The sequence below is a fragment of the Dermacentor variabilis genome, chromosome 3, assembly GCF_050947875.1.
Source record: "Dermacentor variabilis isolate Ectoservices chromosome 3, ASM5094787v1, whole genome shotgun sequence".
In the NCBI taxonomy this organism is placed as follows: Eukaryota; Metazoa; Arthropoda; class Arachnida; order Ixodida; family Ixodidae; genus Dermacentor; species Dermacentor variabilis.
Window position 1 is genome coordinate 138239597 of NC_134570.1, and position 25693 is coordinate 138265289.

The window sequence follows — 25693 nt, forward strand, 5'->3', positions numbered from 1 at the left end:
GTGATGTGTTCACGTTTGCCTGTGCACGCTGACCCCGTGCTTGTTAATCCAATTAGTAAGCGAATGTTTCCAAGTTTATACAGCCGATAAAACTAGTATCCTTGCTTCGTATAACTGCCCATTATTTTGCTATCACAATCGATGCTTCGCCTTTCGAGCGATACTGCGACATTTTTCGTAAGTGATGCAATGTATGCGCGGCCGCTACTGTGGTCCTCTCGCAGGGTTGGAGCACTTCCGTCTCGACGTGCTACTGATGCACGGCGAGCCGTGGAGTCCGGCCCTTGAGGGGCTGTGGACGTGGTTCTTGCCAGCGCTTCTCTCCGGCGCGTTGGCCGGCGGTTTGCTCAGTGGTGGATGCGGTGGCGCGGAGGCACCACCGGGTCTTCCGGGAGCCTGCGTCGTAGCCTGGGTGCTTATAGCGCTCGGAGCTCTGCAAGTACCACTGTGGGCCTCCAGGGCTGCCACATCGGTGCGACGAGTAAGTGCCGGCTTGCAGACGCGGTACCGCAATAACGAAGCCGGCACCCTGTGAACATTACTATTTTGCAACCATGGAGATCACTTGTGCACATGAGCTTAAAGAAACGAAAAAACAAAGGCTGAGCTTGAATTAATCCTCGCCTATCCTTGTTTCGGAAGCAAGAAGAGTTTTGTCCATAAACTAAGGAAATCGTGCAGCTCCGACGCTATGTTAGAATCTAAATGACGCAAAACTTCTTCGAATTAGTAAGGTGGCAGCAGTAGCGGGTGAAGCGAGCACAGCTTAGTCGCCCGTAATTGTTAGCCGTCCTGTCATAAGAACGAAGGCGATGTACGATGCGTACCGAAAGAATAATATTGATGCGATATGTGGTACACAGAGAAGTACGACACAAGTCTAAATACACGTAGGGCTCCTATACTCCTTGTAAATCCAACAGGCAACGAAGCCAGGGACAGCATAAGAAACTCCTATCCTTTCCTTGGCTTCATTGCCTGCTAGCTTTATACAGTCTTGGTTAACAAAAATTGAGCCCCTCTGTTTCCCTTCTCCTCGTTCCTTCTACACCGTCATTTTTGCCACAGTGGCAAAAACCCATTCTGGATGTTAACCAAAAAATGGCACCCGCCCAGTGGCACCTACCTAGTGTGACAAGTTAACAGGACGTGTTGTTCGCTCCTCGGCAATACATTAGTCAGAAACTATGCAGCAGCCAGCACTCGCAAAGTGAGGGAAGAGTAAAAAAAGATGGCTTCGCTTTAAAAGTATCAGGAAGGCGGGATCACCTTCAAGCTTTCCATATGTGTCAGCCATCTCAAGTAAAGAAGAAAAACATGTTTAACCTTTCATATCTCATTCAAGCGCCGGTCCCCGTCTGATATAAGCCAGCTTCCAAACTTGCTGCACCTGAACAATTGCGTTTTTATTCCCGAAGTTCTGGCCTGGCTTTCTTCAGTTTTCAACGAGGGCCCCATCGACCAGGCCTAAAGAATAGGCATGAAATAAGCAACAGTTCTAAGTGCACTAACATCCGGAGCGCTCTGTAGCACTATGCCCTTTCACGCATATCTTTCCTGCTTTTTTGTGCTACACGCCAACTAGCCCAGCAAAGCATCTCGTGCCATCATGTGTACAAACATAAGCTGCACGAGAGAGTAGTAGTGCTGAGAGAGGACAAAAGACGGCCTGCAGTTATAGCGAAACTATCACTTTAGGCAACCATGAAGCCCAATAATACGGCCACAAATGAATGAATGAATCGGTAGCTAAGCTATAAGCTTTTTAACCTAGCATCGGAAGCGTACAAGCAAATCGTATACGTACCAGACTGAAAATCATTGCTCCGCTTTCGAACACTCATTTTATTGCACAATCTAGCTTTACAGTACGTGTCCCTTATAAAAGATGTAAAAAATTTCGTTGTCTTTCTTCTGACCTTTTCCTGTATTGTCTGTAGTTTCTTTTGAGATACAATTCCATATCAATTATGATCTCTACGAAAATATTTCAACCACACGTATCGAGCAACCGGTGCTGGTGCAATGAGCCTAAATTAGCGTGCGAACGGGGCCAGTTCGTGTAGAATTAACCACGGTTAGAAAACTAGCTATTATATCGTACTTTTTTTTTCTTTCGGCTTATTTGCAGGATTAAAACGAAAACTAACTCCCACCCAGGTCCTTAAGAAAGTTTGAATAACCCAAGCAGAGCACTCTCGGAGCAAACGCCTGACACGTTAACTTACGCGTGCGTGCCTTATCGTAGAAGAGAAAAATCGCAAACGCCAGACGGCTTTCCCTAATGGTGCGTGCTGCGTAACAGCACTCGTCCTCGTGTTGTTGTTGTTTATGCGTCTTCCCTTAGTGCTACATTCAAAAGCGACAGGCAAGCGTCACGTGTACGCGCTACGTTCTTGGTTTTCACCCCGTGCTCTCATTCGGTTGGTAATTATAGCCTCTGAAGATGTGCCGTGTCCGTTCCTTTGATGCAGAGCGCGACAAGCCGGTGTCTGGTGCCGTCATCCGTGATGGAACTGCACCAGCTCTCAGCATTGGACCCCGAACCTGTGGTCGCGCAGCCACATCCCTAGCATGTGCCATCTCGTCCTTAAGGCGCGGCGTCACTCGGTTTCACTAAATGTAGTCTTTTATTATGGAACCTTCTATGTACGTCTTAGTCGTGTAATAAACAATAAAAGGTGAAATATGCAGCGGTCTGTTCACTTCAACAAAAAAGAATGTTGCAGTTTCTCCCGATAGGCGAAGCATCAACTGCAGTAGCAAATTAGTGCTCAGCTACACGAACTAAGGTTAGTAGTCTTATCGACCATATGAACTCGTAAACATAGGCATATTAACTAAATTAAACAAACGTGGTGTCACGCGCGCACAAGCAAACATAAACACATCTCACACGATGACCGCGGAAACTCGCTGTCGAAGAGCTGCAATGAAGTAGCGCGGCAGCAGCAGCGAGCCAATTCTCGCATCAACGCCAACTAAGCCGCAAAAACGAGTGCGTGGCGGATTCTCCCCCTTCGCAGGTGGTTTTCAAGATACATTGGCGCTGGCGGGCGGGCGCGGCCGCCAGGTGTAGATTGCCCGCCCCCCTCACTACCCTTCTCCCGAAGCCTTACGCGCGGCGCAAGACGGCGCGCTGCCGTCTCACTTTCCTCTCTGGCTTGCACGAGATTAAACCAAGATCGTCAACTCACCCTCGTACGTTTTCACTTGCACATACTCCATACGGTGCGCCGCGACAATTTTATTGCCCTTAGACTTTATATGGTACCTCACGGCGACGACAATGCCAACGCCGACGGCAGCAATGCGCCTGGGGTGACCATTTGTTATCGCAATAAAAAAAGCTGACTGATGCAGAACATGTATACCTTTTCGCTATTGTAGATGGTATTTACATAATTGTCTGCATAATCTTCCTTGATACTCTTTTGCAATTAGTAGGCTTACCTTTCAGAGCATTTGGAGGGCTCACCACGATCTATTCTCTATTTGTACATCACTTTGCTAAGTGAAGTAATCCGCTTTTCTGGATATGTTCGCGAACATTTAACCTCTTTGCGTTCCGCCACAAATACGTGTAGCGCTCTCCCGCAATAGCTATATCTAAATAAACTAGCTAGCTTTTTAATGCATTGCATTGATGGCCTACTTAAACCAAAACCATATAAAACCAGTTTTAAAGCAAAACTGTTCATCTCACACTCGCTCTAGTGTAGTTATTTGGCGAGAATACCAGTGGCATTTTTTACGTACGCTTAAGTAAACCGGCCACGCTGCTTCCCAAACAAAGCGGGAAAGAGACAAACACAGTGCACAACATAGAATGAGGGCGCATCGGCGTGACACGAAGTGGTCTAGCCACGGAATTCGTGTCAACGACCACTTTCGTGTGTCGCTTAGAATCGGTTGTGCCTTCGTAGCAAGCACTAGGAGACACCAGCAACAGTGAACCTTTAGTTTCTGGCATCACGAAAGGCCAGTTGCTGGTAGTTACAGAAAGCTAACTTTATTGGTAGGTTATGCATATTGTGATGGCCAGCCATTTGGGAAGGTAGACACCTTAGTCCATTCGCGACCTGTTTGAAAACAGTGCTGATGAGCCATACAAATTCTAGCATGCACGCTTCTTTATATGTACCGCGTCATTCTTGAATAATAAGCAATGAAGCCAGAGTACAGTGTTTCTTTCATTTCTCTTGATTGCTGCGAACAGCGAACCGAAGCTCGCAATATGCACGCAGGGTATACGTGAGTGTAATCCCTCGCCCGTACATGAATCTCCATAAGTTTCTTGAGCTGAATGAAACACCTAGAATTCGTGAAGTAGATCTTCTGCAAACGACCGAGCCTATTCCCGAGGGGTTGAAATCCGGGTCAGTTGGTACATCCTTTAAGGATAAAACCAGTCAAAAAGTGCAAAGGACAAGAGGAGAGGTTCACACCACAGCCACTGGAACCAGTCGTCGTGGTGTGAACCTCTCCTCTTGTCCTTTGTGTTTTTGACTGTTTTTTTTTTTCCTTAAACCAATTCCGGAGGTCCATAACCGCCGCCTATTTTCTGGCATCTGTGAGCGCACCCGTTCTCAAAGCCCCCGCATTCGCTGGTAAGCTCCTTATCACTGTTTTACAACTGCCATACCAGAATCTCTTCTCTACTCCGTCTCCTGTTGACAAACAGAGCATTGATAAGAACATTGTAAAGCGGATCATTAACACTTTGTACTGATTATATCTAACAATGTGGCGCAGAGGTGGCTAGCCTTATAAAATACAGAATTCATGCAAGGCCGAGTTACTGACATTGCTTATACTATAGTGTGCGTCATATAAATTGTTTAATGCTGGTCGTAACTGATATAATAATGTTTGGTACCCATACCTTGCTCTAACAGCTGGTAACAACGAGTGTCGTTTGTAGCGGTTAGGGTACGGCGATTCAAACATATGCAGTGGAGCTAATCGACAAATATTTTCTGAGTGCTTATTTGGTTCTTTTCTGTACTAGCGTAATAATTTATACGTGTACATATTAATGTGGTAATAATTGCTTGGTTTCTAATTACTTGTTTTGTCGAGGGTCTCTCGGGTGAACTAAAACACAGTGCGAAGAGCACGTTTCACACAGTGCGAAGCACGGCTAGGTTTTGAAGGTTAGTTTGTGTAGTCGACGTTCACATACCCCCATACCAGTGTACCGTAATTCATGTGCGAGCTGACTGACACATCTTGCAGTAACAAGTTTGTTTCCCTATGACCTATATAACAATAACCTACAATATCTATATAACGCGGCATAAAAGACCTCTGGCTTTAGACGATTTCCATGTCAGACGGTTTATGTGGTCGTTCTCTATCGCATTTGTTTTGGAGAACATTACACCGAGTGATTGAAACAATTCTACTGAAGTACCAAGCTCACTGCACTTCTTACTATAGGGGCGAAAATGTATACTGCCTTAGGTTTATCGACATTAACTGTGAGCGCATTTTCATGCGACCACACTTCTAGTTGTCCCAGCAAAAGGACAACTACAGGTTGCAAAAGGACATTAAATTGACAGCTGCGCCTGAAGGCGAAGCGTCAAAACGACAGCAATGTTTAAGCTTCGCGCCGAAGGGATCCCACAACACGGGCGTGATCATAATCGTGCCAGCGGGGCTGCAAGCGTCGCACTTCCGTGGCGCGCGAGACCATGACGAAACCAAAGGAAAATCTCCAGCGTTGGTCAGCGTCCAAAGAAAGCATTACAAAATTTAGCCTGACGTTCATCACGGAGTGGTATGCGCGCAGCTCCTACGCAGGAACCCCGATGTCAGCAGTGGAAGCCAAAACGCTGCCCCGACTACGTGAATGTGCGTCCACGTGGCTTCGCCGAGCTTTCTTCTTTCTTTTTTTTAGAGCCAAACGTACCTAATCCTCCACGTGCGCGCCGCACATGTGCGGTTGATAGCCGAATAGTACGACGTCAACAATCCCAATGGCGTAAATGCGCCTCGGGCGTCCATATACTTGTACACGAAAAAAAACGCCCCCGCCCCCCCCCCCCCCCCCCCAGATGTCTAGGCCATTTTCTACTTCATGACTGGTGTTCTCAGTTCTCACCGACCTTATATATTATGCCTTCACTGCGTAGCATGTTATGATGCAACGAAGACGCAGTAGAACAATTTTAGGGAAATTCAGCAATCACTCGTCATGGTTTTCAGCAAAGCGGCACAGTACAAATGCTGCTAGCTAAGAAACAAACAAACGGTTACTTTTAACCCATTTTGTAGCTTCTACGTTAGCAGTAGTACGCAGATAACATAGCGCTGCCAAAGATTAATTGCATATTTTTAAAAAGGGCCTCAATAATTGCTTTGTGTAAATAGGCTTTACTTACTCACTGATTGATCGTTCAGCCGTACGAATGCAATGTCAGACTATGAGGACCTTGTGAGACTCTGCAGTGCATTGACAGATTTTCCCGACCACCAAGCGTTTTCAGGCGGTCCCGTTTTATGCCACTGTCGATGTCAGAACGCGGCCACAGCAACCTGGCTCATCACAACGTGCGCAGCAGAGGAAAGTCACAATTACTGAGCCAAAGCAGGTGCGCTAGAAAAGTGGGCTGCCAAGTCAGTACCCAAACTTTGCTACATATTCATTTTTATTCGTCCAGTGTGACAAAAGAACCCAAGAACGCCAGCACCCTTCCGGCGTGGCGGCAACAACGTACGTACATTAACTTAATGCCGGTGCATGTTATCAGAAGTACTACAGTGATCCGGCAGTGTCGCCTATCTGGCAAGCTCTTCGACTCCCTCCACGCAATCTATATTCTCTACTCGAATGGATTTATGACCATGACACACGCCTGTCAAGCCCCATTCAGCCGCTTGCTCCACCGTTACTGCCATCGTCCTTAATTTTCACTACAACTTCAACCTGCTGGGCATCTGTGGTACCGCTTCCATCGCTGCCCACTCCTATTCCGGGTCCCGAAGTAATTCCAACACCTGGACCACCTCCGAGTGCTCCGCCACCTGTCAGGCCACCGGCCAGACTTCCGAGGCCGCCAGAGCCAACCCCCGTTTGTGTCGCTCCTGGAACTATTCCTGCATTTCCACTTCCGGTGCCCGAGGACATCCCCGAAGCAGCAGTGCCTGCGCCTGGGATGCTTCCGATGCTTCCCACTCCCGGCACGCTTCCAGCGCCACCGGAAGGAATTCCTTGTAGCCCTCCCGTTGCGCTGCCTCCATTTCCTGGGAGACTTCCTGCTGCACCAGTTCCGATACTTCCGAGTCCTGGTACACTGCCTCCATTTCCTGGGACACTTCCTGCTGCACCAGTCCCGATACTTCCGAGTCCTGGTACACTGCCTCCATTTCCTGGGACACTTCCTGCTGCACCAGTCCCGATACTTCCGAGTCCTGGTACACTGCCTCCACTTCCTGGGACACTTCCTGCTGCACCAGTTCCGATACTTCCGAGTCCTGGTACACTGCCTCCACTTCCTGGGACACTTCCTGCTGCACCAGTTCCGATACTTCCGAGTCCTGGTACACTGCCTCCACTGCCGGGGATGCTTGCGACCCCTCCGATGCCGGGAATTTCGCCTGCACCAAGTGTGACCTCTACAGATATTTCGCTGATGTTGGTGCTGGCAGTACCATTTGCACTGCTACCCGGCGAATTTCCACTTCCGGATCCGTTAGTGGAGCCACCACTGCCTGTAGTAGAGTAAGGCGAGGCAAAATTACACAGAAATTTTCAAATTGATGCAGATTCTTTGTTTATAGCTATAAATCCAAAAAGAATGTAGTCACATTCTGAATATGGTCAGGAAAAATTAGGGTGCTGCAATTAGCATAAGTATTTAAAAAATATTGTTTTCAAAAGTGAAATGTTACTCATTCTGCCCCGGGGACGGTCGAAATAAGACAGGTAGGGCAGGAAAAATGAGACAACCCCCTCACCACCCAAAAAAAAAGCATACATTCAGATGAAAAATTGACATAATTCATTGCTTATAAATTAGGTGCTTGCAGTAGTAAATGTGGGCCCTTATGCACGCTTCGTGAGCACGCTCGCTGTAGCTTGTGCACTAAATTCATACAGAGGCTCCACAACTTGCATACCACACATTGCCAGTGCCCTTTGATGCGAGTCGTGTGGATCGCAGAACAATTCGCTTTTTTTTCACACGCTTTTGCACTGAATGGTTGATTTTACATTCCCTTTTTTTTTTAGTTGTCTTCGATTTCTACTTTTCCGTGTGAGCTAAACTCCAGGCCTTCTGGCAGAATTTTCGACAAAGTGGCCTTGTGAATGGACGTGGTGGGAATTATGCTCAGCTCTGCATTCATTGCTTTACCTTTTAATATTCTTTGCACTAATAATTTGTGGGCCTGCAGTATTCATATGGGAACGGATTACCAGCGAAGCTCTTTAGCCTGCATGCATGGGCTGCTGACATTATGAAACCATCGATTTTTTTTTCATATGGCACCACACTACGCCGACACATTCGCCGCCGCGGTCACCGCAACCGCTGCTGCAGCCGCGCCGACACCTCCTACGCGCGTGACACAAGCGCAGGTCACGTACACAGTCGCCGTCGTCACACTCTTTCCCCTCTCTCACCCTGCCCTTGTCCATTGCTGCAGCGCTGTCGCCAGCATAGAGTTTCATCAATAATTTCTAGGCGGAACTCTGGCGCTAAAGTCCATGGGAGCTGCAACGGGGGTGATCCAGCCAGCATGGGAATTACGGAAAGTACATGGATTTACATAAACATACTCCTTTTGGCTTCAAACGGCTTCATGACTTTGTTAACTCGTCATTTTCAACAAAGTAATGTGTAATAATAATTAAAGAAACACTATGAAAATTGCACAGTCTCTAGCACATAAACACGATACTGAAACCATTAAGCCATGGACGCATGCACTGATGAGCGACATAGAACGCCCTTATGAATCTATCCCGGACAAGTCAGTGGCTTGAGACGCTTGGTGCGTTTCGATTTTGTCACCTCGACAAGCTCAACCGTTGCAATTAGGAGCGATTGTGCGTGTTCGCAACGTCTTCTACAATTCTAATAGCATAGATTGCTCTGAAATTTACGACAAGGCATACAAAGCGTAATAAACAAAGCCACTAGAACGTTTCAATCCACAAGCATGAAGATCAGACGAATCCATGTGCTTCCCATCATTCCCATGGTGGCTGAACGATTGCAGCGCCAGCGTTCCCTCTAGTAATTATTGTTGTATACTCTATGGTCGCCACACTCTTTCCCATCTCCCTTATCCGTCTACATTGCTGCAGCGCTGTCGCCACAATCTTTCCCTCCCTCCCCTACCCTTCTGCATTCCAGCAGCGCCGGCACCTCCAATGCGCGTGACATTATAACCACAGAAGCCCAGGCCACGTGCACAGGCGCCATCGCCACACTCTTTTTCTCTCTCCCTAAATGAATAGCTGCGCGCATTGCTGTCCACGATACGCACGCAAGCCGCTCAGGGCAGCCATTCTTGAACGTATGCGGAGGTTCTATATGGGGGCTAGAGGTAAACACCTTCGGTGTAAAAAATTTCATGGACGATTTTATCCTTTTCAGTAGACTCAACGGGTTTTTCCAAACGCCATATGCGTCGTTCAAAAAACTGTTGTCGCAGTTGGAATAAAGCGGGTCTGCTCATGGACGGCTTCATGTGCGCGTTGCCTGCCATTGTCGGCGAAAGCAGCACTGGATGTCTACCCCTTGTGCACTTGGGCAAGAAGGCGCAAATGGTATGGGGCAGCCACATGCAATGAGCTACATAAAAATAAGGCTTACGAAGGCCTTTTTGCGTGAGTGCCTTATAGAGTTACTAATACAATTTTATTATAGTGAATATTAGGGCACACTGACCAACAATTGAAGCTGTAGCTAGGGAGTTAAGAATAAAAACAAAACAATCCTTTGATTTGGAACAGCACTAGGACTGCGGTGTACTTTCTAAAAAAATAAAGGGAACTGAATTCTGACCTTTTTTTTTTTGAGCGACCTTCAATTCAGATGCACTCAGTCCGCGTTTTTACCCTGAAACGCATTTCGTTTTCATCTGCAAAGGAAGGGGAGTCGCTGGCTAAAACTTCATGCAGCGTTACATGTATGCAACTAAAGGTAACGAAAACAATTGTAATAAATCTTACGTCTTTGCAATGGTACTAGCCACACGCCTGACTTTGGCATCTTTGTGAAGAGCAAGAAAGCCATTACGCGATTATGCACGTGATGCGTGTCCAGATGGCGCTGTTAATTGTCACGCCAAAGGTGATGCAATTGGAGCTCAATTTATTACGCTTGTCAATCCGACTCCCAGCGGACGCGTTTGACAGACCTTAATCTGTCATAGTAGGCGTAATCCATCAAACTCAAACCTGTGCTCATTAGCAGTTACAACGCTTAAATAAGTGCAATCTGTTGCAGAAACTTTATGATTACTTGGCTGTGGAGCCCCTGCGTTCGACACGGAGGGTCCGGAAATAGCGTGAAGAAGCTCGAAAAGCAAGACAGAAGAATGCCAATATGCGCCCACAACCTTTGAACATGGCGTGTCCACTGCGAAGAGGGAGCGAACTCGATTGCAAGTTTATCCCGTAGAATCCCCACTAGATCTGTCATATAATTTTAAAATGTTGGCTTCGTAATAAGCGAATAAATGTCACTTCTTTATTTGCTAACGTCATTTCAGTGTCCATGCTCCCTCAGCAGTACCCACAAGACGTTTCGGGTATACCCCTTCTAGGGCTGTGTCCCCGATAGAGCCTGTATACCCGAATTTCTTTTTCCCCCTAATATCCTTAGCCTAGATCACGACAGTATCGTAGTCAAGCAAAATTGATATGTGGGGACATCTGTAAACAAACAAATCACGCCGCGTAGATATCGCAGTTAGAAGCTAGGGAGCGCTAAGTTCAATATGACGTGTTATGCCACGTGTCTCATTTTGCCTGCCCATCGTGCGGTAATGCTATCTGAGATATTCTCAGAATATCTCTTTGGAGCCTCGCCGCGCGGTCGTAGTGCTTCCAGTATCTCGAATGGTACTGGAGACGATGTATGTACTTTTAGTGCTATATTCTACTTCATTTTCACTTCGAGACAAAGTAAAAGAATTGTTCCTATATTCAGGAACATTACCGGCAAGAGCTCCACCGTTTTCTGTTGAAACGGACGGAGCAGTTGACGTGGCTACTTCCGCAGAACTGTTGTTCCCGCTTCCTGTGTTTCCTATGGTAGTCGCCGAAGTGTTATCCGCTTCTGAACTGCGACTACGAGTTGTGCTTGAGCTGCTTGAATTTCCAGCTTTAGACTGCTCTAGCTGCGAAGCTCCCCGGGCAACTTGTGTTGCCGTAAGTCAGGGAATACACTGAGTGAAAAAGCACGTTTGGAATAACCTACGCCTAAGTACTAGGAACGTACGTACGGCTTCTCAACGGACGCATTTTAAAGATAATGACAACCACCTCTCTTCAAACCCTTCCCTCCGCAAGTTGTTTACAGAAAATATCAATGTATAACAAAAAGAATGTTCATACAGTACATAGCGCATTGCAACGAGTCTTAATAAAAAGCAAGGTACAAGAGGTGGTCGGGATTAATTTTAAATCAAATAAAAGTTTGCGTTCATTCTGTTGAGACTGAGACTGAAGCAAGGTACAAACGCTGTGTTTTTTAGAACAGTTCAGTTGCTTGAGTGGTTGAGAATCGCTGAATAAGTTATTTTTATGCCTGCAGATTGCGGACGGTATTTGGGTCCAACTCTTGCGTTATGATTTGAGCTATAGTGTCTTTGGGGCGTATTTTCTAACGACTATTCTTATTTCGCATTATTTTCTCGCCCTTTTCATGTGCTTAAACGAAGCCATGCCCCGAATATCGCTGGGATTGCCCATTCAGCACGACAGACGATCAGCTATGAATAGAATAGGGGCAAATTATTCCGCACACGATAGGGCCCCCAGTCTTTGGTATGCGTTTAACAAATTTAGAGGACGCTTAAGCTTCGTCTTTTAAGAGTATAACGCGATAGCATTCACATATCTCTGACTGCTTCTCACGCTTCCCGGCAGCTGCAGCGTATGCAACCGTAATGTTTACCGGGAAACGCTCGTGGCCAACCTATGCACGAAGGCGGGCTTTATGGTCGAAACGCGGCCTCTTGCAGAAGCCGCGATGAGGCACAACGATGTGACGGAGGCGAGCGCCATCTGGAAGTCTTTCAAGGAAGCGTGCTGCGTGGACTCTGAGATATTCACGCGCCGGCATGCGCAAATGTCGAACGACGTCTCCGGTCTGTTCATTGTATAAACGCTGGAAAACTAGTTTTCTTTAGTTCTCGCGCTACAGAATTATGTTTTCTCGTGTATTGAAGTTGCAATACGAGAGATATCATGTCTATAGATTGTGTGTAAGTCATAGTTTGCAAATGTTTCACGTATTTGGCTTGAGAAATTCAATTAGTTCAGTAAATTCCTTGCGTCACATGCACGGCCTTGGTATGTGTGGTTCAAAAAAAAAACTCATTTTACCAATGGAGCTTCTGAGGCCCAACGTGGGCTCGTTAACGATTTAATTTTAAAACGCATCTACGTTTTGCTGTACGGCCGTGGCATTTTATCGCCACATGCAACAGGTATGTCCTGATGTAGACGTTCTCCAAAGCCGTGTAGTAGATACTATGTCAGCCTTACTGCTTGCTCTAGTTCCCCCAGTGCGCCTCGCACGTTCCAATAATGTGTCGTGGTATGCGATAACGGCGGCATTTCTGCCCGGCCACCTACGCGACTTCATGTGGCGTCTAGGGTGGCAAGTGCTTCCAACTCGGGACAGGCTTGAGCGGTGGGGCGTTGTCCCATCTTCGCTGTGTCCCAATTGCCCCCTTCAAGAATCCAATAAACATGTACTGCTGCAATGCGTCGTTGCCAGGATATTTTGGAGGGCCGTGCATACTGGTTTTCGTGACCTTGGAGTTAACCGCTTTATTACATCTGGTCGCTGCTCACGTGGCCGCTTCGCGCGACATTTAATTGCTGCGGGGGCCTTCTGTCTATGGCGTAACCGGTGCGAGGCAGTTGCCACGGGACGTTGTCACCGCGCTCTGTTTCCACTTATGGGGAGGCTCTACTCTGGGCTACTGTCGTTTCTGTCGGAGGAGTTGTTCTTCCTTGGAGAAGAGGAGCTCCTTCGACAGTGGTCATGTCGTTTCCTGCGGTGGCTGATGGAAGCGTATGGCTGAATTTTCGTCCAGCCTGGTTCTTGTAGCCAGACCATCAGAAGTATTCATTTAATGCACATAGAATGCAGGTGCCCGTGATTTCTGTGTGTGTCCTTTCGTATACATGATCATTTTTCTATATACACATCTCGTGCACATCGCTTCAAAATTGTGTAAAGTGTTCTATCACATCATCATTGTACATAACCATTGTTTACACTGTATATATTGAAAATCACTTTGTACATCTGGCATTTAGTTTATGTGTAACTGTGCCTTTCCGTGGGTATATGTGTTTATATGTTGGTGCGTGAGGATTCGGACATTACTTACGTTGAAAACATGCTGTGTTTTGTTTCTCACATCTTATCGTCCCGGTGGAATTGTGCCGTGATTATGACTCAGTGTTCGCATCGTCTCTTGTCGAAATAAACTTTTTCTAAACACGAAAACGTGCAGTGTATACAGTCTTACGTATATTGTATATGTGATCGTCCTAGTGGAATTGTGCCGTGATTGTGACTCAGTATTCGTGTCGTCTCTTGTTCAATAATTTTTTTCTTAACACAGGTTTAGGACTGGGACGCGATAAAGATATGCGCCGTCGGTGTTTTTCATTTGTTTGTGGGCTGCCGTTCTCAAAATTCTGAGGTATAACTTCCTGAATAATGAAAGACAAGGTATGAGCAAATTTGGTGGCATAAGAGCGGTTGGTTAATTATGCGTTGTTTGGAATTTGGTTCGAAGTTCTTTTATTGCGATTATATGGACACTCCAGGTACATTCCTGCTGTTGGCGTCACTGTGGGGTTCAGGGGAGGTATTCTGTAAGAGTCCATTTAGTGGACTGTCCATTTCGGCCGTTCCTGATTGGTTAGGGTCGCTCGTCTCCTCCTCGCTCGTACAGCTGCATCCAATCAGCAGCGGCCGAAATGGACAGTCCACTAGGTGGAATAATAATAATAATAATAATAATAATAATATTTGGGGTTTTACGTGCCAAAACCACTTTCTGATTATGAGGCACGCCGTAGTGGAGGACTCCGGAAATTTTGACCACCTGGGGTTCTTTAACGTGCACCTAAATCTAAGCACACGGGTGTTCTCGCATTTCGCCCCCATCGAAATGCGGCCGCCGTGGCCGGGATAGTCCACTAGGTGGACTCTTACAGAATACACCCCCAGTACTAGTGAAAGCGTGCGAGGGTAAGCAGGCTAACGCGGTTCAATCACGTGCGCGAGCGACGAACGCGGCTCGGATGCGTGCCCTCTCCTGTGGCGCGCTAGGCAGAGGGGCGAGGCAAGGAAGGAGGGGCGTTCTTCTCTGCTAGAATACCTCGATATCCTCCTCGCCCGCCGCTTCATACAGAGTGGAGACAACCGCAGCGTCTTCTTCGGCGTTGGCCACGCGAATCGTGGACGCCTTAGGAGACGCCTTTGGCGGACGCCGTAGGGGCGCCTTGCCGGAGCTAGTGGGTCTTGAAAGCGGTCGGCGACGTGGCCAAAGCGTGCGCCCGCGCGGGCCCCATCTTCAGAGCGATGTGTGATGCTTGCAGAGTGCGCGTAGCGCCGGTAGCTTCGTTTGCGCTGTGCTTTCGACGTTTCGTTCGCGTTGAAGCGACAGGTGCACGAAAGTCGATTCGCTCGCAGCTGCTGCCACGATTCCTAACTCCAGCGTTTTCACAGACAGTTCCCGCTGTGATCGAGCGAGGTGCGTTCATGTTTACCTGTGCGCGCGTGACACTGTGCTTGTTAATTTAGTTAAAACATGCTGACGGGCTAGTTGGTTTGTTATCCATTATGGAATGCGTATGCGCTACAGAACAAAGACGTAAAAAGAAGCAGACACACAAAGACAGCGCTGTCTCTGTGCGTCTGTTTCTAGGTGCTCGTTGAGTCACGCTTGCACATTCTATCATTGTTAATTTAGTTAGTGAGCGACTATTTACAGATTTATAGGACAATAAAGCTACTATACTTACTTCGTACAGCTATCTACTAATTTGCTGTAGCAGTCGGTGCTTCGCCTTTCGAGCGGAACAGCGAAATGATTGTCGAAGCGACGTCCGACGCAGGACGCCGGACGCCGGCGCTATATTTTCTGCGACACGGGGCCCTTAACGCTATCGCGTTAGAAGTTGCAATGTATGCTCAAGCTCTTCGCGTTACTTGAGGGGTGTGACTGCGGTCCTCGTACCGGTTGAACTCTTGGCAGGTTCTCAAAAATGTTTGATTTCTGGTAGGAATTTTTGTAAGACGGAACATGGCTGCAGTGGTTCAAACAAAGGTAAATTTACACTCAATGGAAGGGCACCGTGTTCAAAGAGGGAACGCCATAACCTATACAGACATTTGTTTTTCATCATCTTCAGCAGCAGCAGCCTATCTTTATGTCCACTGCCAGGACGAAGGCGTCTCCCCGCGATCTCCAATTACCCCTGTCTGGCGCAAGCTGGCTCCAAATTGCGCCTGCAGATTTACTAATTTCACCACCCCAATTAATTTTCTACCGTCCTCGACTGTGCTTCCCTTCCATTGGCACCCGTTCTATAACTCTAATAGACCACTGGTTTCCTACCCTACTCATTACATGGCTGCCCTTCTCCATTTCCGCCCTAATTGTTCATTGAAATATCGGCTCTCTCCGTTTTCTCTCTCATCCACAAGGCTATTTCTATATCTTAAGGTTACGCCTAACATTTTTCGTTCCATCGCTCTTAACGCGGTTTTGAGCTTGTTCTCAAGCGTCTTTGTTAACCTCCAAGTTTCTGCCCATATGTTAGCACAGGTAGAATGCAATGATTATACGGTTTTATTTTCAACGACAGTGGTCAGCTCTAAGTCAGGATTTGGTAATAGCTGCCGTGCGCACTGGTGCCCATTTTTATTATTCTGTAAGTTTCCTTCTCATGATCAGGGTCCCTTGTGATTAATTGACCCAGATAAACGTGCTCCTGTACAGACTCTAGAGGCTTCTTGGCGATCCTGAATTCTTTTCCCTTTGCCAGACTATTGAAGATAGTCTTCTGTACATTAATCTTCAGTCCCACTCTTGAACTTTCTCGGTTAATGTCCTCAATTGTTTGTTGTAGTTCTTCCCTAGTGTTCTTGAACAGGACATTGTCATCTGCCAAACGAAGGTCAGTGGGATATTAGACGTTGATCCTCACTATTAAGCTTTCCCAGTCTAATAGCTTGAATACATCTAATCATGGAGTGGATAGCATTCTAGGGGTAGTGTTTCCTTCCATGACCGTTTTCTTGAAAGGTAACTTTCTAAATTTCCTGTGCAGCTTCAAGCTAGCTCTGAAATCTTGGCATATATTTCACTACCTATTCATTTGCAGGTGTATGCCTCCTGTACTCCTCCATTAAAAAATGTTTCTACGATTGCTGGTAGCTACTGAATTAAATGCATTTTCATAATCTATGTAAGCCATATAAAGAGATCGATTGTACTCCGCAGATTTTTCAATGTACTGATTGATGACACAGATATGACCCATTCAAAGATATCCCTTCCTGAAGCCAGCCTGTTATCTTGGTTGACTGAAGTCAAGTGTTGCTCTAATTCTATTGGAAATTATCTTGGTGAATACATGACACAATATTAAAAGCAAGCTAATAACGTCTCTCTTCCTGTGTGTTAGTATAATGTTGGCATTCTTCAGCTCTGTGGTGCACTTGAATTCGTAAAGCACTACGTATAAAGGGTTGCAAGCTTTTCAAGCATGATATCTCCTGCATATTTGATTAAATCTGCTGTTGTACCATCTTCTCCAGCCCCTTTTCGCCGAGTCATGTGGAGCAACGCCTTTCTAGCTCCATCCCTGGTTATACAAGGAGCACCTGTATACTGTTCATCTCTATTTCAAATGAAGCTAGTCTGGGCTGCTCTGGGTACTGTACAGGTCAGTATAGAGTTCTTCTGTTTCTTTTACTGTATCATCTAAATTGCAGATGACATTACCCTGCTTGTTCTTCAGTGCATACATCTTGGCCTGTCCTACACCAAGTTTTGTTCTCACTGATATAATGCTACGGCCATTTTTTACTGTTTCCTCAATATTTCTCAAGTTATAATTTCGAATATCTCTTACTTTCTTCTGGATCAGTTTTGACAGGTCAGCGAATTCTATCTGATCTCCAGAGCGAGACATTTCCCTGCTTTGTCGTTTCTTTATTGCGTTCTTTGTTACTGGGATACCTTACCTACTGGTTGCCTTGGTGCTTTACCTCCCAATTCGTTTGCTGCTTCTGAAATCCACCTAATTACGGTTTCGTTCATTACGTCTATACTATGATGTTCCTGTTCTAAAGTTGCGTATTTGTTTGCAAGCATCAGCCTGAATTAGTCTGCTTTTACCTCTACTGCTATTTTGTTGGCCTGCTTCTTCTTCACTAATTGTACTCTTTATCGCTGCGATATGAAAGAAATTCAAGATGTTTATGACATATTCTCACTACCTTTTACTCAACTTTACAGTTCCACATCTTGCATTATGATGCTATCGGCAGAGAGCATGAAACCTATTTCATTATTTCTTCATTAGGGCTTTTACCGTTCCCCTTCCTATTGAAGGGGTTCCCCTTGAAGGGGAACGTCCCTGAAGAAGGTATTCATTATTTGCAGTCTACTCTTCACCCCGAATTCTACCAACATCTCACCTCTCGTGGTCTTAGAATCGATGCTGTAGTTGCCGATTGCTTGTTCGCAATGCTGTTTCTTTTTCCTGCTTTTGCATTAAAGTCTCCAATGACTACAGCATACTGGGTTTGCGCCTTTCTCACTACTAATTCAACATCTTCATAAAACATTTCTATTTGTTCACCATCATGACTGGAAGTTGGAGCGTAGGATTGGGCTACCCTTACTATTGCGAAGCATTTCTAGACGAACGTCTGCCACTTTGACAGTATCTCTCTAGCCACCTGTGTCTTCCTGCTCTCATGGTCGTTTCGTTAACTTGGTATGTACCAAAATTGGCATAGTACGACAAGAGTGTATGACTAAAATAAATTATCGATCGTGGCATGAATATCATAACATGTGTGCCATGTAGGCCATGAAACAGTCGCCTACATCTTGGTGCTCTCATGGTCGTTTCGTTAATTTGATGTGCACCACAATTGGCACAGTATGTCAAGAGTATGTGACAAACATAAATTATAGGTCGTGACATGCAGGTGATGAAACAGCCATCTACGTCTTGGTATATACCACAATTGATATAGTATGACAAGAGTGTATGACGAACATAAATGATCGGTCGCGACATGAATATCATGTCATGAGTGTCATGTAGGTCATTAAACAGCCGCCTAAGTCTTGGCGCTCTCATGGTCCTTTCGTTAACTTGGTATGTACCAAAAGTGGCACAATATTACAAGAGTCTATTACGCAAATAATTGAAAGGTAAGGACATGACTGTCGTGATATGCGCGTTATGTTGGTCATGAAACAGCCGCCTATGTCTTGGTATGTACCACAATTGACATAGTATATCAAGAGTATGTGGTAAACATAAATTATAGGTCATGACATGAATGTCATAACATGCATGTCATGTAGGTCATCAAACAGCCGTCTACGTCTTGGTAGGTACCAAAATTTCCATATATGACAAGAGTGTATGACGAACATAAATGCCAGGTCATGACATGAATGTCATGAAATGCGTGTTATGTAGGTCATGAAACAGCCACCTACGTCTTGCGTCTGGCGCTCTCATGGTCGTTTCGTCAACTTGGTAGGCTCCCCGCACACTGCTTCGCTTAGCATCGATTCCCACATGGCATCTTTTATACCTGCTATTCAGCTTTACTACAATGACTGCTACCCTCTCATTAATGCTGTAGGAATGATTTCATCAATGTTACTCACTATGCCTTATGTATAAGAAATACTAGCCGCTATTTTCTCTTATCTAAAAGGCCTCTGTAGTAGAGGGCGTAGCCGTTAGTCAGCACTAAATAAGCCTCACAAGTTCTTCTAACCTTACAAAGGCAAACAAAATTACCGCCCAAGTACTCCGCATAGATGGTTAACCAGCGAAGCTGAACCGGGTGGCCCCGGTGTTAATCACTGGATTAATCCCGACGGTTGATTAAAAGAAGGCTTGGTAGGCTGCGGGATGCTCGGTATGAAATTTCTGCTTGCGCTCAACTGCATGAGCCTGTTCTTGTGCCCGGGGTACTGCATCGCTACGGCGTAGACGAGCTGCTTCCCAGTTCTTATCGTGGCGTTGCTGATCGAAAGCTCCCTGCTCCTAAGGAGTACGTATGACGCGTGGCTTACCCATCTAAATGCTGCGCGCACGATCCGCAGCGACGGAGAGCAACGATGTGACTACTGGCCCTGCTAATCCTACACCACCTAGATGGCACACGGCCATTTCACTCCGATTTATGACGTCATGTTACCTCGCCCGACTGCCATAGAAGCTAATGGGGATATTCCCGAGTAGGCAACAGATATTTTGACGTAAGAGTTTTCATCAAGCCAGCCTTGTCATTAGAAATTTCGGGCGAGGAAGCGTGACTTCATGGATTGGAGCAAACAGGCCTTGTGCTATCTACATGGTGTTAGCTAGTCGCACGCCTCTCTTTCTGTCTTTCTTTTTCGAGCACGGCGTGCGACTAGCTAATACCATATAGATAGCACAAGGCCTGTTTATACCAATTCATGACGTCACGCTTCCTTCCGTGACGCCATGGATCTATGACGTCACCGAAGGAAGCATGACGTCATGGATTGGAGTAAACAGGCCTAGTCACACGCCTCTTTCTGTCTTTCTTTTTCGAGCACGCGCATGGGGTTGTGCCGGAGGAGTGGTCGGTGTACATGTGACCAACAGGCGGACGGGCGGACAGAGGAATGAATGAATGAGTGAATGAATGAATGAATGAATGAATGAATGAATGAATGAATGAATGAATGAATGAATGTGTGATGTTTAGCGGAGCAAAGGCCAGGCATGGCCAAAGAGCGCCATGCTAGCGTTAATGAGTTCGCACTGGACTGATGAGTTCTGTCAAGTTGATGTGACGTGGCTGTAAAGGGGCTAAAATAGTTGCTCTAAATTGCATAAAATCTACTTGTAATAAGATTATGGCAATGATTAATGATGTGTACTATGAACATTAAAATGCATGGCGAAGGCATGACGCAATAAACAAAATACTCAGATGCTAAAACTGGCTAGATCGTTACTGCCTCACCAGAACCCTGGAAACACAAAGGGCTAGAGGCATGTGCTTTACAAAACAACTATCGTAGCGGCATCCTCTGGAAAGAGGATGTGCTACACATTTAATGGGCTTGTAACATGAAGCACAACATCATTCAAGAAACCGAGGACTGTTTTGATCTTAAAAAGTGGTTCTTCCCCAAGAAACATAGCCGGATGAAGAGGGACACAATAGCGGCATGCAAGAGGAAAATGTTTCGTGTCTCTTTCGGCTTACAGACACTCCAAGAAGACGTGGAGGATGGTCAGCCTGTCACCACATTTACCACAGGTTGGAGGCTTGTTACCAGTCAGCAGAAAGCTATGAGTGCCAAATTTGTGTCCTATTCTGAGTCTAATGAATAGGACACCTGTCCTTCGTGTTTTCGTGCTTGGGGGCCAGAAACCGAAGTTCGGCTTAATCACCTGAAGCTTATTGCCCGTTTCAGCATCCCACAAGCGTTCCCAGTGGCTTCGCAGTTTGTTTTGTAGGAAATACTTCATGTCTGTGGCAAGGACAGTATCAGAACGAATACCTTACGATGCTATTGATTTGGCGATTTCGTCGGCAAGAACATTACCTTCGATTCCTGTATCACCCGGAACCCAGCATATCACTGCATGTCTACGAAATAAATAAGTGTTGCACAAGACTGAGTACAGTTCAATAAAAACAGCGTTTGTATGCTTTTGCAAAGACAATAACGCTTTTACAAGACTTAACGAGTCTGCGAATATTATTTCTCCGTCAAGTTTTAATTTCTTTATATGTCTTACTGCAGACAGTACTTCATAAGCTTCTGCAGTGGAGATACTTGTTAGGGAGTTCAATACATCAGATTTAGAAAAAGAGGGACCAACAGCTGCGTAAGATACGCCAGCATGTGACTTTGACGCGTCTGACGTAATAGTTCTGCGGAAACCCGCAAGGTGGAGAAAAGTCATTAATTAAGGGAAAATGAGACATCCGTCTGTGTAGAATTCAATACAGGAGTACTTCGATTGAAGTTCACGGAAATGCATAGCGATTTCGAGCTGACGGGCGTTCTGTGTGACCTCTACAAAAGATACATCACATTCTGTCAGCTGCCACTCCCAGGGCGGTAATACCTTAGCTGGAGGCATTAGGCGATGTTCGAGAATTGGGACGTACATTTCTTCGATAAGTTCTCTCACACGCAGTGAGAAAAGCAGTCTCATTGAGGGTCTATCACAAAATGTGTTGCACACGTCAAGTCATTAATGGTTGTGGAACACGGATGTTCCTGATTAGTCTGCACGTTGAAAAAAATAGGTGAAGCCGATGTATGTTCTCTGAAAATGGAGTGACCACTCATCTGACTTTACGTGTAGACTTCCGACGGGGCTTGTTCTAAATGTGCTAGTGACCAGACAGATACCCAGATGGTGGACGGGATCTAGCATCTTTAGCGCGCTCGGGGTGGCACAGTGATATAGCACTGCACCATAGTAGACTCGCGATCGAATTAGGCTGCTGTAAAGTTTCAATAAATACTTGCAGTCGCTACCCCATGTTGTGTGGGATAGGATTTTAAGTAAGCTCATTGTTTTTAGACATTTTGCTTTAAGATATTTTACATGTGGAATGAAAGTAGGCCTGGAGTCAAGTATAACACCTAGAAATTTGTGCTATCTGTTCACATGTATTTGTTGCCCATACATTTCGGCAGCGGCATATGCAGCAAGCCCATTCTTTCTCGTGAAAAGAAAACAAGAACTTTTGTTGTGGTTCACTTTGAACCCGTTTGCGTCTGCCCACTTAGAAACTTTGTTCAAGCACTGTTGTACTTGTCTCTCACACACTGTTAAATTGCACGAATTGCACCTGTTCGTATGTCGTCTACGTAGAGGGAATAAAAATCGGTGGCCGTAATGATGTGCGAACCATGTTCATCTTAACGACAAAGAGTGTGCAACTTAGTACGCCTCCCTGGGGTACCCCAGTTTCCTGTATGAATGTATGCGACAGTGCATTACCTATTTTTACACGGAATGTACGGTTGTGTAGGTAGCTTTCTATAAAGTTTAACATATTGCCGCAGATGCCCAGCGCTGGCAGGTAGCGCAGGATTTTGCAACGCCAAGTTGTATCATACGCCTTTTCCATATTATGAAACACGGATAAGAACGATTGTTTATGTACGAAGGAATCGCGAATGTTTGCTTCGATGTGCACGAGATTGTCGGTTGTGGATCGTCCTTCTCTAAACTATACTGATATGGATCAAGAATTTTGTTTGACTCAAGGAAGTGTAAAAGGAACGGTTTATCATTTTTTCAAAGTTAACAAATGTAACTTGTGAGGGCGATTGGGTGGTAACTTGTTACTATCACCTGTCACGCTGCCGTTTGCGCGTGCAGCTTTTACCTGCAGCCTCCTCCATCTTTCTTCATGGGAAAAAAAGCATTATTGTTATTATTATTGTTATTATTATTATGATTATTTGTTGTTGTTGTTGTTGTTGTTGTTGTTGTTGTTGTTGTTGTTGTTGTTGTTGTTGTTGTTGTTGTTGTTGTTGTTGTTGTTGTTGTTGTTGTTGTTGTTGTTGTTGTTGTTGTTGTTGTTGTTGTTGTTGTTAAGAATATTCAGTCGGCGGCGATTCGAACGGCCTAACACTGATGCTCTGTATGTTATCAGGTTTGCAAACATCGACCGGTCTGGGATTCATCGCCGTCTTGGTTTGATCATCGCCCTGCTGATCCTGGCTCTTCCATCGATAAAAACGATCCGGGCGCTTCCATCCTGATCTTGGCACTTCAATCGCAGAAAATCGTCGCATCTGGAAACCTTGGCTACATTCCGTACATTCGGTCGTACATTCCGCGATATAGGCCTATATGAACCAAGGCGAGAAAAGCTGGAGAAAGGAAGGTTTGTGCCTGAACCTGGCGCCAGGTAGTAGTTTGCTGGAATTTTGTTATGTATTTATGTGGGGAAGGATATCTCAACCGCATTTCGCGATAGTAGAGGGTGATCTCATGATATTCTACCACTCTGTCTCTGGCGTTATACAGGTCATCGGACGGCATGGCTTGGTCGACTGCTACTCGAGTGATAGAATGGGCCATCTCATTGCCTGGGTGGCCTGCGTGCGCGGGCACCCAGATGAGCTTAATTGGTCTGAGGGAGGTCTAATGATTAATAATTTGCCGTGCCGGTTCATGAACTCGGCCTTTGGAGTAGTTGCTGATTGCAGTTTTAGAGTCGCTAAGGATAACCTCGGCAGCAGTTGTTGAGATGGCCAGGGCTATGGCAGCCTCCTTCGCCTCTATGGACGTGCGCGCCAGTATTGTGGCAGCTGTAGTGTATCCAAGTTGATTTGACACAAGAGTTACGGCGTAGGCTGGTTTCTGTGGGTAGCTAGCGGCGTCGACACACACAGTGAGGTGGTCGTGCTGGTGTTGTTCGTAGAGGGCTTTTGCCCTGGTCTTTCTGCGCACCTCGTGATGCACCGAGTGCATGTTTTTAGGCAGGAGGAGAAAAGTGAAGCAGTTTTGTATGCCTGATGGTAAGGGACGTCTGATCGGCCGTGGAAGTCGGGATTAGTCCTAGTTTGTCCAGGATGTTCCGACCTGTTGTGGTAGAGGACAGCCTCTCAATTTGGGCTGGGCGATGGGCTTCCGTGAGCTCATCAAATGTGTTATGTACCCCCATGCGAAGGAGGTGCGCGGGCGCCCACTTTGGCCACGTCACAAATCGCTTTCAAGACACATGAGCACCGGCACCGCATCCCTACAGCGTCCGCCAAAGACGTCTACTACGGCGTCCACGAATCGCGTTGCTAACGCCGTTGTAGACGCCGCATTGTCTCCACTCTGTACGGAGCGGTGGACGAGGAGGACATCGAGGCACCCTAGCAATCTCCCGCGAAAAAATGGCTGTGGCTTAGCCAAGGTTAAGCCCAGGATGCGAAGCATACTAGCCTTTATTTTAGTTGTTGAGCCACTGTTTAGCCTGGTGAACTGCTGTTGCTTGGCTATATTTGGTTCGGCTAGACGAAGAAACAACTCATGCGTTACTCTGCTTCGCCTTCAAGAGTGGAACGCGACAGCGTTCCCGTCGACCCGCCAAGGGGTGTAAGACAATGGGCTACGGCGCAGCGACTACGCGCCCCGCATTGGACGCGGTGAGCGTCGAGCAACGCAGCGTTCGGCGCGGCAACGAAATGTGCGCCTGGGCAAGCGACGCACGCCTGAGCCTTAGAAACAGCTCGTTCCTAAGGCAACACCGCATTCACTAGAGGAGCTTTTGTACCGCTTTGAAGCATCGTACTCGTGGCTCAGTGGTAGCGTCTCCATCTCACACTCCGGAGACTCTGGTTCGATTCCCACCCAGCCCATCTTGCAAGAGTTGAGCCAAAGCCACTTAGAAACAAGCGCAGCTGCTTATATACCGCCGCGACGCCGCGAGCGACGGCGAGAGTTGGAGCCCCGTTTCTCCTCTGTCGTGACGTCACGGTGTCACGTGGTCAGCCTTGAAGGCGACGCCGCGAGCGACGGCGCGAGTTGGAGCCCCGTTTCTCCTCTGTCGTGACGTCACGGTGTCACGTGGTATTGAAGGCGACACCGCCGCGCCTGAGGAGCTGGGTTGAGCTCTAGTAATATGCTTCGCATAAAATTGTAGGACGCTTAAGCTTCGCCTTCAAGAGTGGAACGCGACTGCGTTCCCGTCGACCCGCCAAGGGGTGAGACAATGCGCTACGGCGCAGCGAAGACTTACGAGGCGCCCCGCATCCGACTTTGCACGCACCAATCACGCCGTGAGTGGTGAGCGTCGAGCAACGCAGCGTTCGGCGCGGCAACGAAACGTGCACCTGAGCAAGCGGAACGAACCAAAGAACTCGGTGTCTCGGAGGGGGGAAACGATGTACGCCAGCCAAACGTCGTGATCGGCACGGGCAGAGACATAGACAGATAGTGATCTAAAGAAAGGAAGGACGCTTGATTCTGCAACCCGTGAGGGAGCACGGCGAAGCGTCGTCAGGGGAGAGGGACTCCGGGCCGCGAAGCGCCTCGCACCGGTACCCGCACAGCCCCAATGCGCACGTGGCGCGCCACCTGTCGGGGCAGTACCGTACATAGAGAGGAAGGGGTCTTCTGTGTTTGCCGCAAGATGGCTCTGCGTGTGCAGGAAGCGCAGTAGAAATATAGCGCAAACGCACTTCGATACTCGTGTAACTGCGACTT

The 25693-nt window shown here is 46.8% G+C and overlaps 2 protein-coding genes across 3 annotated transcripts in view; one reads left to right on the plus strand and one right to left on the minus strand.

The window, feature by feature from the left end:
* Positions 1–227: 227 nt before the first annotated feature.
* LOC142574221 (uncharacterized) lies at positions 228–2681 on the plus strand. The gene is made up of 2 exons (XM_075683367.1): positions 228–481; positions 2475–2681. The coding sequence occupies exons 1-2, from the start codon at positions 257–259 to the stop codon at positions 2571–2573; spliced, it is 324 nt and encodes a 107-aa protein (XP_075539482.1). The 5' UTR covers positions 228–256; the 3' UTR covers positions 2574–2681.
* Positions 2682–6625: 3944 nt separating this feature from the next.
* The window catches only part of LOC142576310 (uncharacterized), a 36946-nt gene continuing 17878 nt past the window's right edge, over positions 6626–25693 (minus strand). For both annotated transcript variants that reach the window (XM_075686387.1, XM_075686385.1), the window contains one exon: positions 6626–7719. In XM_075686387.1, coding sequence (XP_075542502.1) covers positions 6878–7719 — 842 coding nt within the window. In that variant the 3' untranslated portion in view covers positions 6626–6877. The remainder of the gene's footprint in view (positions 7720–25693) is intronic.